Source organism: Hippocampus bargibanti, linkage group LG19 (genome assembly GCF_051943395.1).
Source record: "Hippocampus bargibanti isolate YZ-2025 linkage group LG19, ASM5194339v1, whole genome shotgun sequence".
Taxonomy (NCBI): domain Eukaryota; kingdom Metazoa; phylum Chordata; class Actinopteri; order Syngnathiformes; family Syngnathidae; genus Hippocampus; species Hippocampus bargibanti.
This window is the reverse complement of record NC_142752.1, coordinates 4375271-4394400: the sequence shown is the minus strand read 5'-3', so window position 1 is coordinate 4394400 and position 19130 is coordinate 4375271. Positions and strand designations below refer to the sequence as shown.

Genomic DNA, 19130 nt, shown 5'->3' with positions numbered 1-19130 from the left:
AGAGAACAGCTCATTTCCAGGGCCACGTTTTGACCCAGGGTCATGAACACTTAAGTGGTTGTTTCAGTTTGACATAAAATACAGAGGCCAAATATAATCCGTCCGAATAAATTGCCTTGTAAACTCATGCCAAGCTAAAAATGGTGTTCCACACGGCTCCATTAGTAGCCCACATTGATAGTTCTCTGTATGGCTTTGAATCATTTTTGCATTGTTCAAATGTTTGATGACAAGTGTTAAAGGACAACCGACGCCTCCGGACAAGTTGTCTATAATTTGTAAAATCGCTTCAAATGACTTCGACTGAGCGTATTTTACAAAGATTCCACTGCATATAGCTATATTTTACGTTTTTAGACTCGCGCTGAATATTCAGGAAGTCTTGTTTTCGAGTTGATTACGATCCCCACGTGACAGAGAAAATGACTCACAATGCATTTTGCGGTACTTTAGTCTGAAAACTTCGTGTTGATGGCGAAATTAGAAGGAAAATAAATAATGCAATGGTGAATCATTATATGTTGCACCAAGACTACTATTTGATATTCGCTGACACAAATTCCAAGCAGACAAATCAACCCATTTGCAATGGAGCTCTGGTGCCATCTTGTCCATTTTCTGGGATGCTACACATCAGTCTTGATGCCTCAAAATGACCCGGAAGAACTTCTTTAATCGATTGCAAACATTTATGCTTTCCTCTTCAGAACTATTTGAAAAATATTCATTGGATTGGATTTGCCTTTATTAGTCTCGCAGTGGAGAAATTTACTTTACAGAAATTTAATTTCATAACTGGATGCGTCACAAGAAGCCATTGTTTTGATTCTCCAGCAAGGCAAGACAAGATTTAGCACACTTTAAGTCATTTTTATTGGTGTTTTGCATTTGACTAAAAATATCAGCCTGCGTTTTGGGTATTTTAGATGCTATATAACGTTTTTCTGATGTCAGGAAATTAAAAAATTGTGTTGGTTGTCCTTTAAATAAAAAATTAAGGGAGCCAAGGCCATCCACTCACCTGCTATCAGTCAATGGTTTGATTTTTGATGACTTTGATAAAATCTGAGATCAAGATGTTCTGTCTGTGAAGCAAATGTATAATAAACCTGTATAGCCATTACTCACAACAAAATTCAGCAAAAAAATATGTTTTTTTTAAATTACCTGAGCATGTTCTCCACTTGGTGTTCTTGTAAACATCTTGAATTAATTTCCACACCACTTGAAAAATCACTGTCATCGCTATAACATGGTAAGGTACATTTATTAAATTCAGCGCAAGGGAGGCAGCACAATGGTCAGTTACAGAAAGCAGCAAAAAAACGAACAATTTTGATCTATTCTGTTTTCTCGCCATACTTTGATGACTTCATTGTCAAAGTCAAGACAAAATAGTCTATATTTATTTACTACATGCTTTTAACATCCTTCATATCAAGAAAATTCAACTTCATTTCATGTAAAGTGTCTAACTTTATATAATATTGAAAAACATTTAGAAAATAAGTGTATTAACTTAATAGCACACATTGTAATTGTTATTTTAAAAAACAGGCTTATATTACAACAGTGCTTTGGAATCGGCCAGGTATTGTGGTATTATTGCACCAACTGTGAGGATCGGCACACCAGAGCTTCATCTAAGATCTTGCTTGAACAGGTAACAATGGTCTGTTAGTGAGGCAATGTTGTCAAAATATGTGCATTATTGCAGTTCTAAATTGCATCCTACAAATACATTTTATATTTTGGATCTCATTATGATTATCATTTTATTTATGGGGGGGTGTTAGAAACCCCGACAAATCATGCCATTAACTACAGGTGATTGGAATATACTAGAAAAGGTCAATGATTTCATTAGCTCAATTCAAAAAGCAAAACTTGCATATTGATAACACACCAATTGAAAAAAATAATACTGAACAGAAACTCAATACTACCCAATTTCAACATTAAAAAAACGATTGTGGTAATTATTTATGGCACTCATTCCGTCAGATGCTGAATTTTGGAGGTTTTGCTAGCTGGAAGCTAATAATCATCATAATCATAAATACAGTAATCATGTAATATAAGAGGTTTGCTGTGTTTGGCATTGTTCATTACCGCCACCTACAGGATTGGAGTGGAACACCATCGCCATGTTGATGTTCATTTCGCCTTGGCGGAGGTCCGCGCTGCACCCGGGTGCTATTCCAGGTCATCACTTGGGACTGAAATTTTGCTACAGCTCTTATCATATTGACTCTTACTAGTTGGCACGTGCGTACCCAAAAAAAAAGTGGCTGTTGAGCTTTTAACATTTCTTGGCAGCAGGAGACGATGTGAGGACCTTCTAGGGGTGCAAAACAGGAGGCCCTCATTGCTTAGTGGCACCCCAGATGATGAGTCCCACAACAATGGCGATGATGGCTAATATTATAATCAGGATGCAGATCTTCTTCCGAGAGCGCCGCTTGAAAGACAACATAATAATAGTGATACCTCAGTTTTCAACCATAATCCGTTTCCGAAACCTGTTCGAAAACCAAATCAGCATTTTCCATTAAAATGAACGTAAAAAATCTTAATCCGTTCAAAGTCTAGAAAACAACTTTTTAACTATTTGACCGCATAAACCGGATAAAAACTTAATAATAGAGCAGGTCATGTGTAAAATTCTATAAAAACAAACTTATTTTCACCAATTTTTAACATCAACATTAACATCTGTACATAAAAATCTCTATCTTTCTGCCACGGGGCGTGTTGGCAGCTATCCCAGCTGTCTTTGGGCAAACACAGGGCACACTAACGTTTCAAACCATCCTGTGCTTGTGATAAAATCATACTATTCAGGACATCTTAACCAAATATGTCAGCATTTTCACAAAAATAAAACAATAACGATATTAATGCGTCGGTCACAATGAGACAATGAGGAAGACGTGACATATAAGGAAGTGACGTGTAAGGACGCACAGGGTAGTCGAGTGATGCATTCAGATGCACTCAGTTTGGTTGAGAACCAAATTTCGGTTGTATACCGGGGTATAAAAAATATGACATTTTTGGTTGAAAACCGAATGGGATGAGAACCGAGACGTTCGAAAACCGAGGTTTGACTGTAAATGTAAAAAATATATTAGATCAATAAGGTCATTGAGTGAACTTTCATGTCTCGCTTTTCCTAGATAGGGAGGTCACAGGATCATTAGCTCTGTTTAAATTTCCCCACAGGTTAAAATTGGGAAATCTCTTTTTTTTTTAACATCTCTCTCCATTGCTTATCACTCTTACCTGATAGTCAGCAGCACGGGCGAGCTGCTGGGTGGCATTCTGGACGTTTACATCTGCATTCTCCACATTGGCCTCGATAGTATCTGTGGAGCAATGATGAAAGGATGAGGAAAAGGGGTGGTTGACCATTTTAAATCTGATCTATTTTCTTGTATTTATCTGGAGGGAATGTAGAACTTAAGAGTGTTCTCTAGATGCTCCATCTCGCATAAAGACTCTGACTTGCCGTACAGGAGTGAATGCGATTGTTAGGTTGTTTATTTAGTGTACCTTTGAGTTGGGACAAAACCCCAACAGAAAAAATAAATAAAAAACAACTGGATGGATTGTCTTTCAGTTTCTGATTGGCTAAAATCGCCCAGCAGGGGTTACAGCAATACCTATTTCCATGTGTTCCAGTTCTAAGTTGATAAAATAATCATTTTCACAGAAAAACTGAACCTGTGACTGTAAAGTGACCTTGAGAGTTTTGAAAGGCGCTTATAAAATAATAATACATTTCATTTACATAGAAAATTAGTCACACCAAAAATTAATGAAAGGTTACTTAAAAAATATTCAGCAGTCCCATTTCAGTGTCAAATATAAAACATTTAATTTTTGTCAATGAAGTTAAAGGACAGTCGACAATTTTTTTTTTTTCTAACTGCCAAAAAAACGTTTTATAGCATCTAAAATACCCAAAAATAAAAATATCAGCCTGCATGGCTGATATTTTTATTCAAACGCAAAACACCAATAAAAATGACTTAAAGTTGCCCAAAACTACCACTAATGAGCTCAAAACTGGAGAGATTCAGAAAGTCCTTCACAAACTGCTTTGCTCCAGAATCAAAACAATGGCTTCAGAGTTCAGATTTGGAAAAGATCCTTTCTTGCATATATTCAATTTTGAGCACGTGCTCAAATGAGAAAGCTTACCTATCATGTCGCCTTGATCGTGGACCATCATCCCAAGGTCCTTGAAGATGTCGTTAATGTCTGTGATGTCCGACTGGAAAAGAACAAATTGACCAAGCTTAATGTATATTCTTGAGAGTTGATACTGTTGAAACCGTTGCATATTTTTGTTTGTTTCCTTAGATACCTCCAGTTGCCTGATGGCCGTCTCTCTCTCCTGAATCAACCGGAGATCATCCTCGCTGACGGCCTCATCCTGATCCTGGACCTGCATGTCACTGTGGCGAAACATTCATAACTATAAGCAGTGTCTGAAACTCATGACAAAAGGTTAGCGGACGACAGGGCAGACAACTCTGAAAAGTTGCCTGCCCGACCATAAAATTGCCTGTCCGGCCATAAAGTTGCCTGCCCCATTTTTCACAACTTGAAACACAATAAAATGACTAATCGCAAAAAAAAAAAAACATTGTTGCGAAGTATTTTGTGAAGGATTTATTTTTTAATTAAGGAAGTACGTACCACAAATGCTCCCTCGCTTCATTTATGGTAAATATCCCTTGCTGAAGATTTTGCTCCAGTTGTCGTTCGTCGTCATGGTGCACAATGCAATGTTTGTGTTGCGCTGTCTGCTAAAAGCCACGTGGACTCCTCTTTCTAAACGCCTTTTAAAACTCTCAAGTACACTTTACAGTCACGGTATAGTCCGGAGCACGAAACAGGCTTCTGATTGGCTGCCGTGCCGAGTATGCAAATTGCCAAACGAACGTTTGTTTGGCAATTTGCTTGTAACGTGGCTTGTAACGGTTTGCTTGTAGCTTTTGCTTTATTGAATAAAACAAACGTTTGATTTGAAAAAAAAAACCTGTTTTTTTTTTTCCTTGAAAGTTGTCGGCCACCCGGGCCGAGACGTTTTGAAAGTTGTACGCCCGACCTAAAAATTGTACGCCCCGGGCCTCCGGGCAGACGTTATTTCAAACACTGCTCTAAGCATTTGGTCATCGTTGGCTGAAATCTTCCATGTCCAAATATGGAACATTTTTTCCACTACAAATCGTTTATTTTAGCCTCTATTTTGATTAACATACAACGAAGGTTAACCAAAAGATAGTGAACATAAGATGAGGTAACACAAAAAGTACTACCTTGGGAAAGGGGTGACACTTCCATAATGGGCTTCAGGCAGGCCTCCCTACAGGAAATAAGTGAACATCACGATTTTGAAAAACACAAGTACTTCTGAAAGTATTTGTTTTTTTTTTATATAACTGTTTTATTCCGTTACAATCAGAAAATTGCAGTAGCCAACATATACTGTAGATGAGGGCTTTACCTAACTCAAGAGTCTCATCGATGAAAAGGTCTCTTCAGCCGTCATCTGTACTTCTTTGAAGGTGTCAGATGACAGCTGAAGAAACCTTTTCATCGATGGACCACTCCTGTATGACTGAGAGCTTACACAGAGGTACAAGAGTCTCATTTCTATTTTTTTTTTTTGTTTAAAAAAAATCTAAATTCCAACATGGTGTTGATGTTATTTGACAACAAGCTACTCACCGACACCCTGGAATTGGCTCTGACACGGGCCACAAACTCTCGTTCTTTGTTGGCCGCTTCCCGCTGCGTCTTCTGGAAGGTGTTCAAGGCTGCCGAGAAGTCATTGAGCAATCGCTCTTTTTGGATTTTACGTTGCCGCTGAAAGATAAAAATTAGTCAGCCCAAGTATTTATTCTCCGATAACAAGACAGACAGTACCTGATCTGCGCCCACGGGAAGTGCGCTGAACACCTTGATGAGCCGGTCGGTCTCTTTAGCAAGATGGTTACCTTGTTGCTGATTCTGCTGCCTGGTGACCAAAGACACAGTCATGATTTTAATCCCTAACGCTTGACCCTGGCAAAATTGAACTTCGAATAAACTCACAGCATTTGTTGGAGCTGGTCGCTGTCCTGATTTGTTCCAAGCAGCGTCAACACCCTCTGAAGCTCGGAGGCTGCACATGAAGAAATTGTTGAGTTTACAAAAGTAACTGGGATACATTTTGATGTGGGTCTAATACACTTGCTTACTGTCCAACAAAGGAATTCAACTCAAATATGTGCTTTATTAGGACAAAGTAGCATGGCAGTGTGTGTGTCTTACTCAGCAAGGTGAGTCGGTGAATGTTGGAGCTAATGTTCTGAACCAAAGCATTGGGCTCCTCTGGAAAGCCAGCTTGGTAGGCCATGATGGAAAACTGGAAGGAGACACAGTAGGAAAAGACACGTATTAGTATTTCTTGAACATAGTTCATTCACACTTGGCCTTCAAGTTTCAGTATTCTGAAAAATATTGTGTACTATTAGTGCCTTTGCAAAGGGGGTTAACAACAAAAGGACAAACGTTCCAAATGTAACTTAGTTATGTCGACGTGCTTCTACGCCAGTGTACTCCAAAAGCCAAAATGATTAACAATCACGTCCACGTCAACTTATTTAAGTGGAGCTTCTAACTCTTTCCCCTCAAGCCACATTCTACAACGACTTTGAGCGAAATGTCTATTTCAATTCAACATTGAATTACATATTTAGTCAGGATAACGTGCAAAAGGGTCGTGAAAGGTTTGCTTTATTTTACCTCAGGCGCAGTGAAGCGGAGTCGCGCAGGTCTACTTCCTGGTCTCCACCCGCCGTGACACGTGACTTAAAGCCCCGTGTTAAATCACGAGTTATTACCAAAAATGCCTAAATACATTTTTCATTGGAGATATACTTAAACGTAACAGTAAAATATAAACACACAATCACAAAATTGCAAATTATATTCTGTTGTAATAAATTGAGGAAGAACGATAATTCCGGGTGTCAGCACGTGACGTCACATGAGCGATCATGAGTCTCGAATCAACAGACGATGACAAAAATGTTTTTAACACACCGAATTACAATAAGAAAAAACGATTAATACTTAATATCACGCTCACACATTAAAGCGTACTTCTTATTTCAAATGTTAGTAAGAATTAAGCAATCGTTTTTTTTTTATTCTGAATGCACCTACAATGCTATGACAAATCTCCATGCAATCGAAATCAAGGGGGAAAAATACATTGATGAAAAAAATAAGGTGAAAAAAATCCAAAAGTCATCTAAGGATAAAACATGTAAAACATTACAAAATGATGGTTATATAATAAGCATTGTTGGACTGTCAGACTTTGACTGACCTAAAAGTTCCATCCAAAAAGTGTACTGTTGAGTTCTTTTTTTGACGCACATGTAGACAGTCGTGCTAATAGACATTCGCCTTGCACAATATTCTGTTTTAGTAAACACGGTGCTATCTTAAACTATTGGAATACAGAGGCCATCCTACATGCTATATAGGACGCTGGACTTTACCAATGAAGTTTGGAGGGTTTTGAAATTCAAACTTATTATCCAACGAGAAATTACTCCAATGCTAACTAGCATTATTATTACGTTAGTGATATAAAAGTCCAAGTCATGTGGTTGCTTTAAATGCATAATATGTTATTCTATTTTTTTGTTTAGTTTGACAGAAAACCGCAAAACCGAATGGAAATTAAAAGCCTCAAGCTGCTTTTTTTGAGTCATTGTTGACTGGTTATATCTGTATATTTAGTTCACATTAAAGGGTTACTAAATTGATTGACTATAATATCCAACTATCCATCCATCCATTTTCCAGACCGCTAAACATCGACAGTAGGCTATAGGATTTCAAATTGTAGCATTTGACGTCGGTTTCAAAATAAAAATATTCAAACAAATGTAATGAAGCCCCAGAATTAAGAAAGTCTTTATCCGACCAGTTGAGCCTTATAATCGATGGCTTTGTCCAAATAGCCCTTATCTCACCGTCAGGTCCACTGACCCAAGTCACATGGATCGACATCTGCGATAACGTCAGAGAGTCGAGTACAAAAGCTTGCATCACTGGCATCAGTCCAGTCCAGAGTTCTTCGTTCCACCTGTTTCAGTCATGCAACTCCTCACGGTTACCTGCCTCCTCCTGGCGGCATCCGTCGCCTACTCAGCCGTCATCCTGGACAATGGTGCGCCCATCATGTGGGCCCAGACGGCGGCTCAGGTGAGTGACCTGCCTGTGCAGAACGACATCCTGACCCCCAACCCGTGGAACTTCCTGCACCGTATGAGCTTCTATCGGTTGATGATCGCCGCAACCGATCCCTTCATGGGATCCATGGGCACAGGAGCTACTGAGAGTCCACTGTGGGGCCTCACCCTGCAGTTTGGATGGATGCTGACTTCAGGTGGGATGAAAACAATGATCCTTCTTTTGTAGTCCACCAAAAGCGATGTTGTATCTGCCGGATCCTGGTGAACTTATCATTTCTTTTGATCACCACAATCCCGATCAAATTGTTCCCAGTGAAGTCCATTTCTAGTCTTTTTGATACGGTTTATTGCTGTGACTAAAATGTACCCTGCACCATGGCTGACAACCGATTTCCGATTAAGATCTCCGACCTCTGGAATTGTCTTGGAGATTCAGTTAAGAGAGTCGAAACCTTCCATTGATTGATACAAGACAGGCTAAAGCTAGTCTTGAATTATTTCCTATATTGCCAACCAAAGGTCTCGACCAGGAGTGTCCAAATTCTGCCCTGAAATGATGAGGATCATTTCAGATGTAATGGAAAACTGGCAGAATATTGGGCCGTGAGCAAAAACTTTGGACACCCTTAGGACAACCACCCTTTGGACAACCCCCTGGACTCCAAAAGCCTGCTCGGTTGAGAGGCAAAAAAAAGGCATCCAGGCCTCCAACCTAAACGCTCCAATGAAAAAGACTATTTGGAAAACTAAAGCGAACTAACTGGATTCCGCTTACATGCTGCGTCTCAGGCCGTCTTGCCGACCCAACCAGTGCCACAACCTGCGGACATCAGTCTGGAGATACCATGTGCATTTCGCCACAGAGCTGGTGGGGCTGTAAGTATGAACTGTGCTACAGTTTTACAAAAAAAATAAACAAATAAATAAATGATAACAAATTGTGTTCTTGGTCTTCAAGGCGTGAACCACTTTTCGTCCGTTCTACCCTTCCTTTCCGCCGCCCAGCAGGGGTTCTTCGGACAAGGAGTCCAGGTACACGACAGGCTCCAGACAAAGTAGACTCCCGTGTATCTGCAGTGATGCCAACTCTGATTATAGTTCAGACCTGAACTATCAGTCTTACCACATTTTTAGCAATAATCTACAAACATATACAATGTATTTACAAACCACTCTCTCTTAACTTTATACTGTAGTGTTTTGAAGTACCAAGTATAATAACTTTTTCTATCTCGGTCAACAGGTCCAGATGCAGGTTCCTGAAGGTACAGAGGGCTACTGCACCACCTACACCGACTGCTCAACTAACTATGCCGATGTGATGACTAAATGGGACGCATTCTTCCAGGTATGATTTCAAGTTCCTGGTGAGGTGTTCCACAAGGCTCCGTAGCCCATGTCTAGAATTCTCTGTATATCTCATTTGGTTATCTCTCTGCATATCCAAAGGGCCTCAAAGCCTCCACTGAGTCCACCCTGCCTGAAAACGAGAAGAAAGACTCCATCCTCAGCCTCTACTGGGATGCCCACATGGCTTCGCTTCATGCTGCCGCAGCCTGCAGCACCAAGTAAATCACAATCTCCAATGAGTGCCTACAATAACGGACTTGGTTTTTCTATTTGTGGGATGCCACGAGATGGTCCCAAAGTACGTTTTCCCATTTTGTATTTCTTTTCCTGGCATGCAGGCAGAGCTACTATTCCGCCCCAGAGGTGAACTTCGCCTCCAGCTGGATGAACTCAGCCGAATACGTGTCTGCCGCCAATTTCCAGTCCTCCTTAGAGAAGTCCGTCATGTTCCTCACGCCTTTGCCGGGACGCATACTGCAGGTTAGGGTGGGGCTGGAGTTGGGTTACTCTTTTTTTCTTCCATTAGTCATTCCATCCTTTTTGTTTTTTTATAGGAGGGTGACCAAGCACCCAACATTGCTGACATGACTCAGGAAGAGAACCACACGCTGTCCATCTTCTCCTGGATGAAGAGCATGAACACAATGCTTGGTATGGACTGATCAATTGAGTCACAAATATTTTCAGTGAGGATGTATTGTATGTCCTCCGCTGTGGCTGTAAATAATTTATACATTGAAAAGGGCCTTTCCAACTCTGTAATGACATACAGTGTTGAGATTTACTGTCAAACAAAACAAGGAGAAATACATGTTATTTATTTAAAACAAAAAACATAACTTTGCCATTAAGTTCTAGCCAAGTGCTAACACATCATGGGAAACACTATAGACAGGATAACCAATAGCATCCATGTGGTGGTATTATACTGCATTAAGCCCACAAAGGATGACACAATGGTTTGCGATCAAAGTGTATCTCAACTATATTTTTCAATCTAGTACATAATTTTGACTTCAGTATTTTGAGTACTTTTAGCCTTTTGGCTAATCCGCAACTGTGCTGTTGCTGTTGCAGGCGGCACTTTAGTGCGCATGTGGCGCAGTGCCATGTGCTCAGTGACCACCCGAGAGAAGGGCAGAGAAATGCTGGAGCAGCTCCTGCTCAATCCCAGCTTTGCCAGCAGCACGTTCCTGTCCATTATCACCAGCATGGCCACCAGCTGCTAAGGGACAGACAGATGCATCAACATCCAACTAAACATCCAAACCAGTGTCTCATTTTTCTTCTTTTTTTTACTTTGCTGTGAACAACACACAATTCATCACCAGGATAGAAATTGTGCTTTGTTTTGGCACATAATAAAAACGTCTCAAGACAAGTGTGTGTTTTTAGCCTCACTGTGTGGAGTTCCCATGTTCCCCTGGCCTGCATGGGTTTTCTCCGGGTACTGCGTTTTCCTCCCACATTCTAAAAATGTGCATAGTAGGCTGATTGAACATTGTCCCTAGGTGTGAGTATGAGCGTGAATTGTTCATCCCTGTGCGGTCTGCGATTGGCTGGCAACTGGTTCAGGATGTCCCTTGCATACTGCCCGAAGAGGTTGGAATAGCCAACACTGTCAAAGTCAATGATCTTGATGCCTTTGTCCACACATCCCTTATCTCGTTGTGAGGTCGATTGACCCCGCAGATCACGAGGACTAACAGCTGGGAAGGTGCCAACAGCCTAACAACAAAAGTCCAGAGGTTACACCATTCGCTTCATTTCAGCGTCATCCGCTCTTGACTCCTTCTATCCTTCCACCTTTGCTAAAGCCATGCAACGTCTCACGGCCTACTGCTTTCTCCTCCTGGCCGTGGTGGCATCCGTCGCCTACACGGCCGTCATTCTGGACAACGGCTTGCCCATCATGTGGGACCAGATGGCGGCGTGGGTCAGCGAACTGCCCGGACACAATGACATCCTGACCCAAAACCCATCGAACTTCACACATCGCATGAGCTTCTACCGGTTGATGATCTCCACCACCTTCATGGGTTGCATGGGTACCGGTGCTCCCTGTGGGGCCTCCCTCTGCAGTTAGGATGGATGCTGACTTCAGGTGGGATGGCAAGGAGGATCCTACTTTGGCAGTCTTAAAATGTGTGCTGGTATCAATCAGTAAAGCATCAGGCTCATCCACTTGTGGAAGCATCGTGAAGACTAGGTTCAGAGGGCACGTCATTTTGCATTTCAGTTATAATACTTGCTCAGCCTTGTCCTGAATCATTGTATTGGCCATTGGGGAGTAGGCAGTGGTTCTTAACCTGGGTTCGATCGAACCCTAGGGGTTCAGTGAGTCGGTCTCAGGGGTTCGGTGGATCCTCTGCCACAGAGGTCCACCCCTCAGTCTGCTCTGCAGTTAGTAGGCACAGTCATTGGAAGAAAGGTTCGATGAATGAGCATATGAAATTGGTGGGGTTTGGTGCCTCCAACAAGATTAAGAACCACTGGAAGTAGGGGACGGGTGGCTGATACACCCCATGCTTTGTCCTTAAGAGTAGTTGGCCTCTGGATCATTTTACATCCGCAGCGAGTGTACTATAGTAGACCTTTTAGCGATCACATGATCTTAATAAGCCAATCAAGCTGTTTGTTACTGCAAGAGGTTGGCCAGATTGATTAAACAGTTAGTGCGTTGACTCGAACATTTCAAAAGAAATCAATGGAAAGCTTCAGACTTTTTTAAAAGGATTATTATTCCAGAAGCCAGTGTGAAACCATTTTCCCTGGCCGTTATGAAAATCGGAATTATGAAGCGGTACTTCCAAACCAAACATATCCACTGAAGTCTGAGGCCATAAAACGCCAAGATAAGCAAACCAAGGAACCAGTCGGGTAGCGATACATGATTGACAACCCAACAAAGAGCAGCTGAATGTTCTCCCTTGGTAACATTGATTTTGGGGCAATGTCAGCAAATATTTGGAGCTCTATTTTCGCAGACAGCGCCTTGTTGTTCGCTGTGACCTGAAATATGGCCTGATTCAATAAGAGGCAAAACTTCATCCAGGATAATGTCAAAAGTCAGACGACTTGATTGATTAAATCCCTGAGTATGTACGTGAGGTAACCTAGACCAAGAAAACTGAATTTCTGGATTCTGCCGACATGACATTTGCCACTGCCAGGCCGCCTCGCCGACCCAACCGGCGTCACAACCTGTGGGCACCAGAACGGAGATATCATGTGCATTTCTCCCCAGAGCTGGTGGGGCTGTAAGTACGGAAATATAGTGCACTATTTCAAATAATAAGTACCCGAATAATAAATGGTCTTCTTGGTTGCTGCCGGGACACGTTCTCAGGGTAAGGGATGGGTTCTGACATTTTCTTCCATTCTTCTTGCGATGTATGACATGAACTGTTTTGTTTGTTTTTACAAATTGTCTTGAAAGGAGGGTGACCAAGCACCCAACATAGCTGACATGACCAAGGAAGAGAACCAAGCAATTTTAATCAAAATATATGCAGAGGAGATTTGCGGTATGACCAATGACGCTGTTGCAGGCGGCGCTCTAGTACGCATGTGGCGTGGCATCATGTGTCATGCGAGAGAAGGGTAGAGAGATGTTGGAGCAGCTTCTTCTCAATCCCGGTTTTGCCAAACATCTTTTTTTCCATCATTACCAGCATAGGCACAAGCTGCTGAGAGGACGCAGAGCTACTGAAACTCATCTTAAATATCATGTGATTGTTTTTTTTTTTGTTTTTTTGGGGGGGGGGGGGGGGGGGTTAAAATTACGTTTTTAAAAAACAGGTACAAGTACACAATTGCTTCACAAGCCAACGAAAATATTAACTCCTACAAAAGTGTGCTGTTATTATTAACACAATTGAGTTCGCATTACTTTATTTCTTTTTTTACAAATTTCAATAATAAATAATCATCAAAAATGTATGTTTTTAAAAGTAAGATTAATGATATGCACTAGACACATGTGAAATAGGAATTGCAAGGTCCTATTCATTAAAAAAAAACTTCTTATTAAATGACCAAGTGTTGTGGGAAAACACATTTTCATTGATACCTATATGACGAAATACAATATTATGTACATATTTGGAATGATATTATCACCTTTAAAAACACCAGGAACGACAATAAATAGTTACATTCAACCCCATTGCATTTTGGATTTCATTATTTTACAGTCATGTCATTACACATCGAATTCTTTAAACATTTTTATCATCTTACCTTGATTCGTTCAGTCTTTCACCTTACCTGTAAAAGTTGTCAATTCAAAACTAAATCTAACGCTTTAATTTTATTTCTCTTGGGAGCTTCAAAAGTATTTTCGTCTGAAAAAGATGAGAAACTTTCCAGGAGTTGTTTTATGTTCATTCGTCTGTCGTTTATTAGGATGAAGTCAAAGAAACCAGCTAGCTAGCTACCTTGCTAGCTAAGCGCCTGCCTTGAAAAAAACGGCATCTATACGAACTCGCGTGTTCTCGGTCGCCCCCTTTTGTGTGGAGGTCAGTGTTGCAATGTAATATTTGAATGCTAAACATCAGGTACTTCAGAAATATACAGTATGTATTTTACTTCCTCTTATAATGCAATAATTGTTGGTATGAATTGAATTGTATGTACTTTTTTCATAAAACATGCTAAATTTAATCGGATTTCGTGATTTCTGTACATAATAGCAATTCCCATTTTCAATGTGTTGTGGCATTTTGAAAAATATATAGATTAAAAAAATATGGAAAGAGGACGTCATGTCCAGCTCAACCTCGCCGCAGCTGGTGTAGTTTCTGGGACACATCCTCCAGCTCAGATTCAATGGCTGTGAGGTTTTCTACCTCGGGGTCCTAATGACATCACAATAAGACAGAAAATCAGGAAACAAAAACAAATGCAACATTGCCTCTACTTGACACCAACGTCTTCATCTTACCTCTGACTTCCTCGCGGCACTGCCGTCCTCCTCCTCCGGCGTCCTGCGTGCGATCATCTGCAGTTCCTTCTCTTCCGGACTGAGCTTCCTCTTCCTCTTCCTCTTGAACTCCTCTTCCTCCGAAACTTCCTTGGAATGATGGCGGGCTTCCTCCTGCCCCTTTCCCTCCTCACTTTCGGATTCCTTCCCGAGCAGAAAACCTTTGCTCCTCTTCTTCATTCGCTCTTCTTCTTCTTTCTCCTCTTCAGGGACAGGTTGTCTTTTTTCTTCTGATGTCCACACTGAAAATGAGGTGGAATGTTCACAGTGTTTATTATTGTGGTAGTGTCATATGCAATGTTTTGATTTTTTTTGTACTACTCAGCTTAATATATGTTTTTTTTTTTTATGTGTGTTAATGGACGGCATGTCCATCAATGAATTTCAAAGCATTTGGCTTAGAGGACAACCGATGCCTCCGGACAAGCTGTGTCCATAATTTGTAAAATCACTTCAAATGACTTCTACTGAGCGTATTTTACAAAGATTCCACGGCATATAGCTATATTTTATGTTTAAAGACTTGCACTGAATATTCAGGAAGTCTTGTTTTCGAGTTGGTGACGATGCCTGACATGACGTCACGGAGGGAATGCCCCTGACCGAGAAAGCAACACACAATGCATTTTGGGTACTTTGTTTGGTCTGAAAACATCGTGTTGATGGCGAAATTTGAAGGAAAACACATAAATAATGTGATAGTGAATCGTAGTGTGTTGCACCAAGACTACTATTTGATACTAGTTGACACAAATTCCCAGCAGACAAATCAGCCCATTTCCAATGGAGCTCGGGCGCCATCTTGTGCATTTTCTGGGTTGCGACATTGGAGTCCTGACGGCTCGAATTGATACGGGAGGACTTCTTTAATCGATTGCAAACATTCATGCTTTCCGCTTCTGAACTATTTGAATCATATTCATAACTGGGTGAGTAACAAGAAAGCATCTTCTCCGAAGCTGAAGTCACTGTTTTGATTCTAGAGCAAGGCAAAGATGTCCCGGCGTGACATCACGAACAAGACGGCGGGACCTTCTGAAACACGGCATCGCCGAGGTCATTTTGAAGTAGTTTTGGGACATTTTTATTGATGTTTTGTATTTGACTAAAAATATCAGCCTGCGTGTTTTGGGTATTTTAGATGCTATAAAACGTTTTTCTGATGTCAGTTAGGAAACAAAAAAATGGTGTCGGTTGTCCTTGAACCAGACATTGTTTGCCTGTAAAAAAAATATCATAAAATACCAGTACTTGTATTGTCCTCGTCATCATCCTCACTCGTCTCGCCTGCCCTCCAAATTCCCCCGTCTTTTCCTCTCTTGTCTTCCTCTTCGTCTTCTTTCGACCTCCTAGCTTCCCGGGACATGATGAAGCGCTCACCGGGTCCTCCGAATGCATTCAGCATGGACCCATCTTAAATGAAATTCAATTGACTACAATAAGAGATTGATTGATTGATTGATTTTTTTGCCGTCACGCCTGCTCTCCAATAGTGCTTTAGTAGATTTGATAGACTTGTGAAGCGCATTTCAGCAATAGAAAATTGTATCAGGTACGAAAATTACTATTATATCAACTGCATGTATTATTCCTTTATTATTATTTTTTTGTATTAGCATTGTTGCAACGTCAAGGTTAGATTAAAAAAAATACCAATATTACCAGGGACATCGGCTACATTTTGATGAGCTAGCATCTCATGATGGGGTGCAATAGCGCCTCCTAGAGGTGGCCACGCTCTCTCATCACCACCTGGGGAAGGGATGTCAAAATTGTTTTATTCGTGGGTCACATTTTAGTTACCTTTTCCTTTGGAGGGCTGTTATGGCTTAATGAGAAATTAAATGTACCCTGGGTGGCGACTTCCTGCAGCTTATTCAGGAAATTGGAGTGTCGAAGGAGTGCTAGGAGGTGGTCGTCTTGGAGGAATACACACAGATAAAAGCACGTCATCAGAGTACATGCAACTTTATCTTTTCTTCCTGTTACAGATTTTAGCATTTGGTTTAATAGTTCACACAATTTATGCCTTAGCATAGCAATTATCTTTATCAGAAAATACCAGTTCGGAGTGTGTGCAGACATTGCTGGCTGACAGGAAGATGCCGTGGCTTGGACAACACATCCATGAGTGCCTCCACTACGCATTTCATCACCTGAATGTAAAACAAAATAAAAAATAAAAATCAAGGTCCAATCGGGTTAATTGTTCTCCCTGTAATACTCTATATAGAGATCATCCCACCTCCCTCCCAAGGGACAATTCACTTAATGGCGTTGTGTGTGTGCTACAATGTAGCCATAATGACAAAACACTGTTCAATAATCAATGCAATGAAATTGAACAGGTATACCTAATGAAGTGGCCATCAAATGTCCACTTCAGGTACGTAAATATAATTGATTTTTTTCCTTTCCTACCTTGATGTCGTCATACTCCAGCGTATTCTGTGTCACCGGCAGAGGAAAAACTGTCACAAAAATGGTTTAGTTATTAGTAGGTTTTAGTAATTAGTCCGATGTAACTGATATATTTCAAATATGATCAATTTTAAACATCTTCACTCACCGCTTCTGACGAGGATAGTGAGAGTCAGCAACGCGATCATATTTGAAGATAGAAAAAAATGTCTTCGGGAGTAGAAGCTTATTTTACCAACATATCAACAAATATTTGATAAGATACGGACATATTTTGGCGGCGTTTATGTTTTTATTCGATCGTCCTTCAGCGGAGATGGATCCGGCGTCCGGTTTCTTGGCCTCTTCACAGACGCTTTCACCGCTATCAGACATCGCTCTCCTTTATAATGAAGGCGCCGAGCCGGAAGTGACGTTAGCCAATAGCACCTGCACGTTCTTCCATCTTGGTCAGGGGATAGGCAGTTGTGATGAGGACGGATATTTTAGAAATATGGATTTATTATACCATCAAATATTAAAACATAAAAATGATGTTAGCCCAAGCGTAAATAAAAAGTAATGTATTAGTAAAAAAAAAAATATATATATATATATACTATATATATAATATCTGTAAAAAAAACGTGTAGGCTGTCAATCAATAGGGATAATTTCAGCCAATCGGAAGAGAGAAGAAACACATTAAATAACATGCCAATTTTTGTTGTTCATCATCATTCTCATCAATATTTTTATGTAACATGTCTCCTGTCGACACGGATGAATACTTTCAGAAAATCACAAAGCAGAATAAAAGTGATTATTATTCAGTGGGTTACATGACAAAGAAGCACAAATGAATCACAAAATGCATTTGTTGACACAGAGGCCATTTTGTCTCCATTGGTGTGTCCAAGTGTCCAGTAAGGGCCAGGCTTGATTGTTTAGTGGCATGAAAAGGAAGCTGTTTGCTCAAACAAAGCACCCGACCGTCTCTTGTTGAGCTTGATTGTGTTTTTCTTCCACGTGCACAATAAAAGGCTACCTCACCCATGTTTATCCTGCGTGAGGCAACGGGGCCCTTTTGTTTAAAAATGAATAATGTTTTCTTTGAAGCTCATAATGAGACCTCTACGTAAGCCAGCAGGCACGATGAGCTCAACAATACGGTTGCAGGTGCATTACGTATAGAGTGAAAATCACACATGCGATGATAAATCTCACATTCATAATAAAAATCCATTGCTCCACAAACATAAGAACTCAAGACCAGTTTACGAAATAGTGCATACGGTTTCTATATACTCTGCTAAAAAACTACCATTAGGTATAAGCTCTTATTAAGAAGATTTTACAGTAAATGTAGAGTAAAGGATTCATAATAATAGCAAGGTTTTTAAAAATGGTGTATTTACAAAGGCAAACTTGGGCCTAAGAAAGTCTGCTATCTTAATGTTAATACACAATGCAAAATGTATATGGGTAAGCTAACAAAACTAGCATTGATGTGACTGCAAGTACAAACCTTTCACTAATGTTATATGAACACAAGCATGAAACCAAACGTTTCATTGATTTATATTCTATTAAAAAATATTTCAAAAGTATAATACTATGTAGTGCTATATAGTAGTAGTTTCCATATGTCGAATATGTACATCGCGTTCCTCCTAATATCATCTTGCGGCATATTTATGTTTGGTCACGCTGTTCAAATGTGCCTTTTTTTTCTTTTTTGCTCCTTGGCTCAACTTTCTTTCATCCCATTTAGCTTTTTTTTTGTTGTCTTTTCTCGTGACTTTATACTTATTTCCTCTCTTCACTTCTTTTTATTTATCTAGCTATCCAGCTATCTATCGAGCTAGCTAGCTATTTAGCTAGCTACCTAGCTATCTATTTGCTATCTATTAGCTATCGAGCTGGCTAGCTAGCTATCTATTAGCTACTGTATATTAGCTATCTGGCTAGCTAGCTATCTAGTACCAGGCGAGTTATGTAACAATTGCATAGTTGTATGAGCTATCAAAGGAGTCGCACAGGATGAGTAATTTGTGTTGTTGTTTATGTGTGTATGTTGTTTTTTTAAACTAATGTATTGTTCCGACAAAATGTGCTAATTTAATGCT

The 19130-nt window shown here is 40.3% G+C and overlaps 3 protein-coding genes across 4 annotated transcripts; 1 reads left to right on the top strand and 2 right to left on the bottom strand.

Moving 5' to 3' along the window:
* Positions 1-1784: 1784 nt before the first annotated feature.
* On the bottom strand, positions 1785-6868 carry stx7l (syntaxin 7-like). Its single transcript, XM_089022797.1, has 10 exons — positions 6802-6868; positions 6328-6421; positions 6109-6178; positions 5941-6031; positions 5743-5880; positions 5331-5377; positions 4373-4463; positions 4207-4279; positions 3286-3368; positions 1785-2461 (listed from the first exon to the last, which is right to left on the bottom strand). The coding sequence occupies exons 2-10, from the start codon at positions 6410-6412 to the stop codon at positions 2366-2368; spliced, it is 774 nt and encodes a 257-aa protein (XP_088878923.1). The 5' UTR covers positions 6413-6421; positions 6802-6868; the 3' UTR covers positions 1785-2365.
* Positions 6869-8133: 1265 nt separating this feature from the next.
* Positions 8134-10998, top strand: leg1.1 (liver-enriched gene 1, tandem duplicate 1). Its single transcript, XM_089022798.1, has 8 exons — positions 8134-8461; positions 9057-9143; positions 9226-9299; positions 9511-9615; positions 9717-9835; positions 9956-10097; positions 10172-10268; positions 10695-10998. Exons 1-8 carry the CDS (start codon positions 8170-8172, stop codon positions 10844-10846), a joined length of 1068 nt encoding a protein of 355 aa, XP_088878924.1. The 5' UTR covers positions 8134-8169; the 3' UTR covers positions 10847-10998.
* A 2496-nt stretch (positions 10999-13494) lies between these two features.
* Positions 13495-17411, bottom strand: chga (chromogranin A). 2 transcript variants are annotated; one of them, XM_089022794.1, is made up of 8 exons: positions 17171-17411; positions 17023-17072; positions 16664-16757; positions 16452-16520; positions 16264-16353; positions 15847-16014; positions 14563-14843; positions 13495-14476 (listed from the first exon to the last, which is right to left on the bottom strand). In XM_089022794.1, exons 1-8 carry the CDS (start codon positions 17208-17210, stop codon positions 14393-14395), a joined length of 876 nt encoding a protein of 291 aa, XP_088878920.1. In that variant the 5' UTR covers positions 17211-17411; the 3' UTR covers positions 13495-14392. The 2 variants fall into 2 exon arrangements, with proteins under 2 accessions (XP_088878920.1, XP_088878921.1); XM_089022795.1 differs by having other exon boundaries at positions 15853-16014; positions 17171-17404.
* Positions 17412-19130: the final 1719 nt, after the last annotated feature.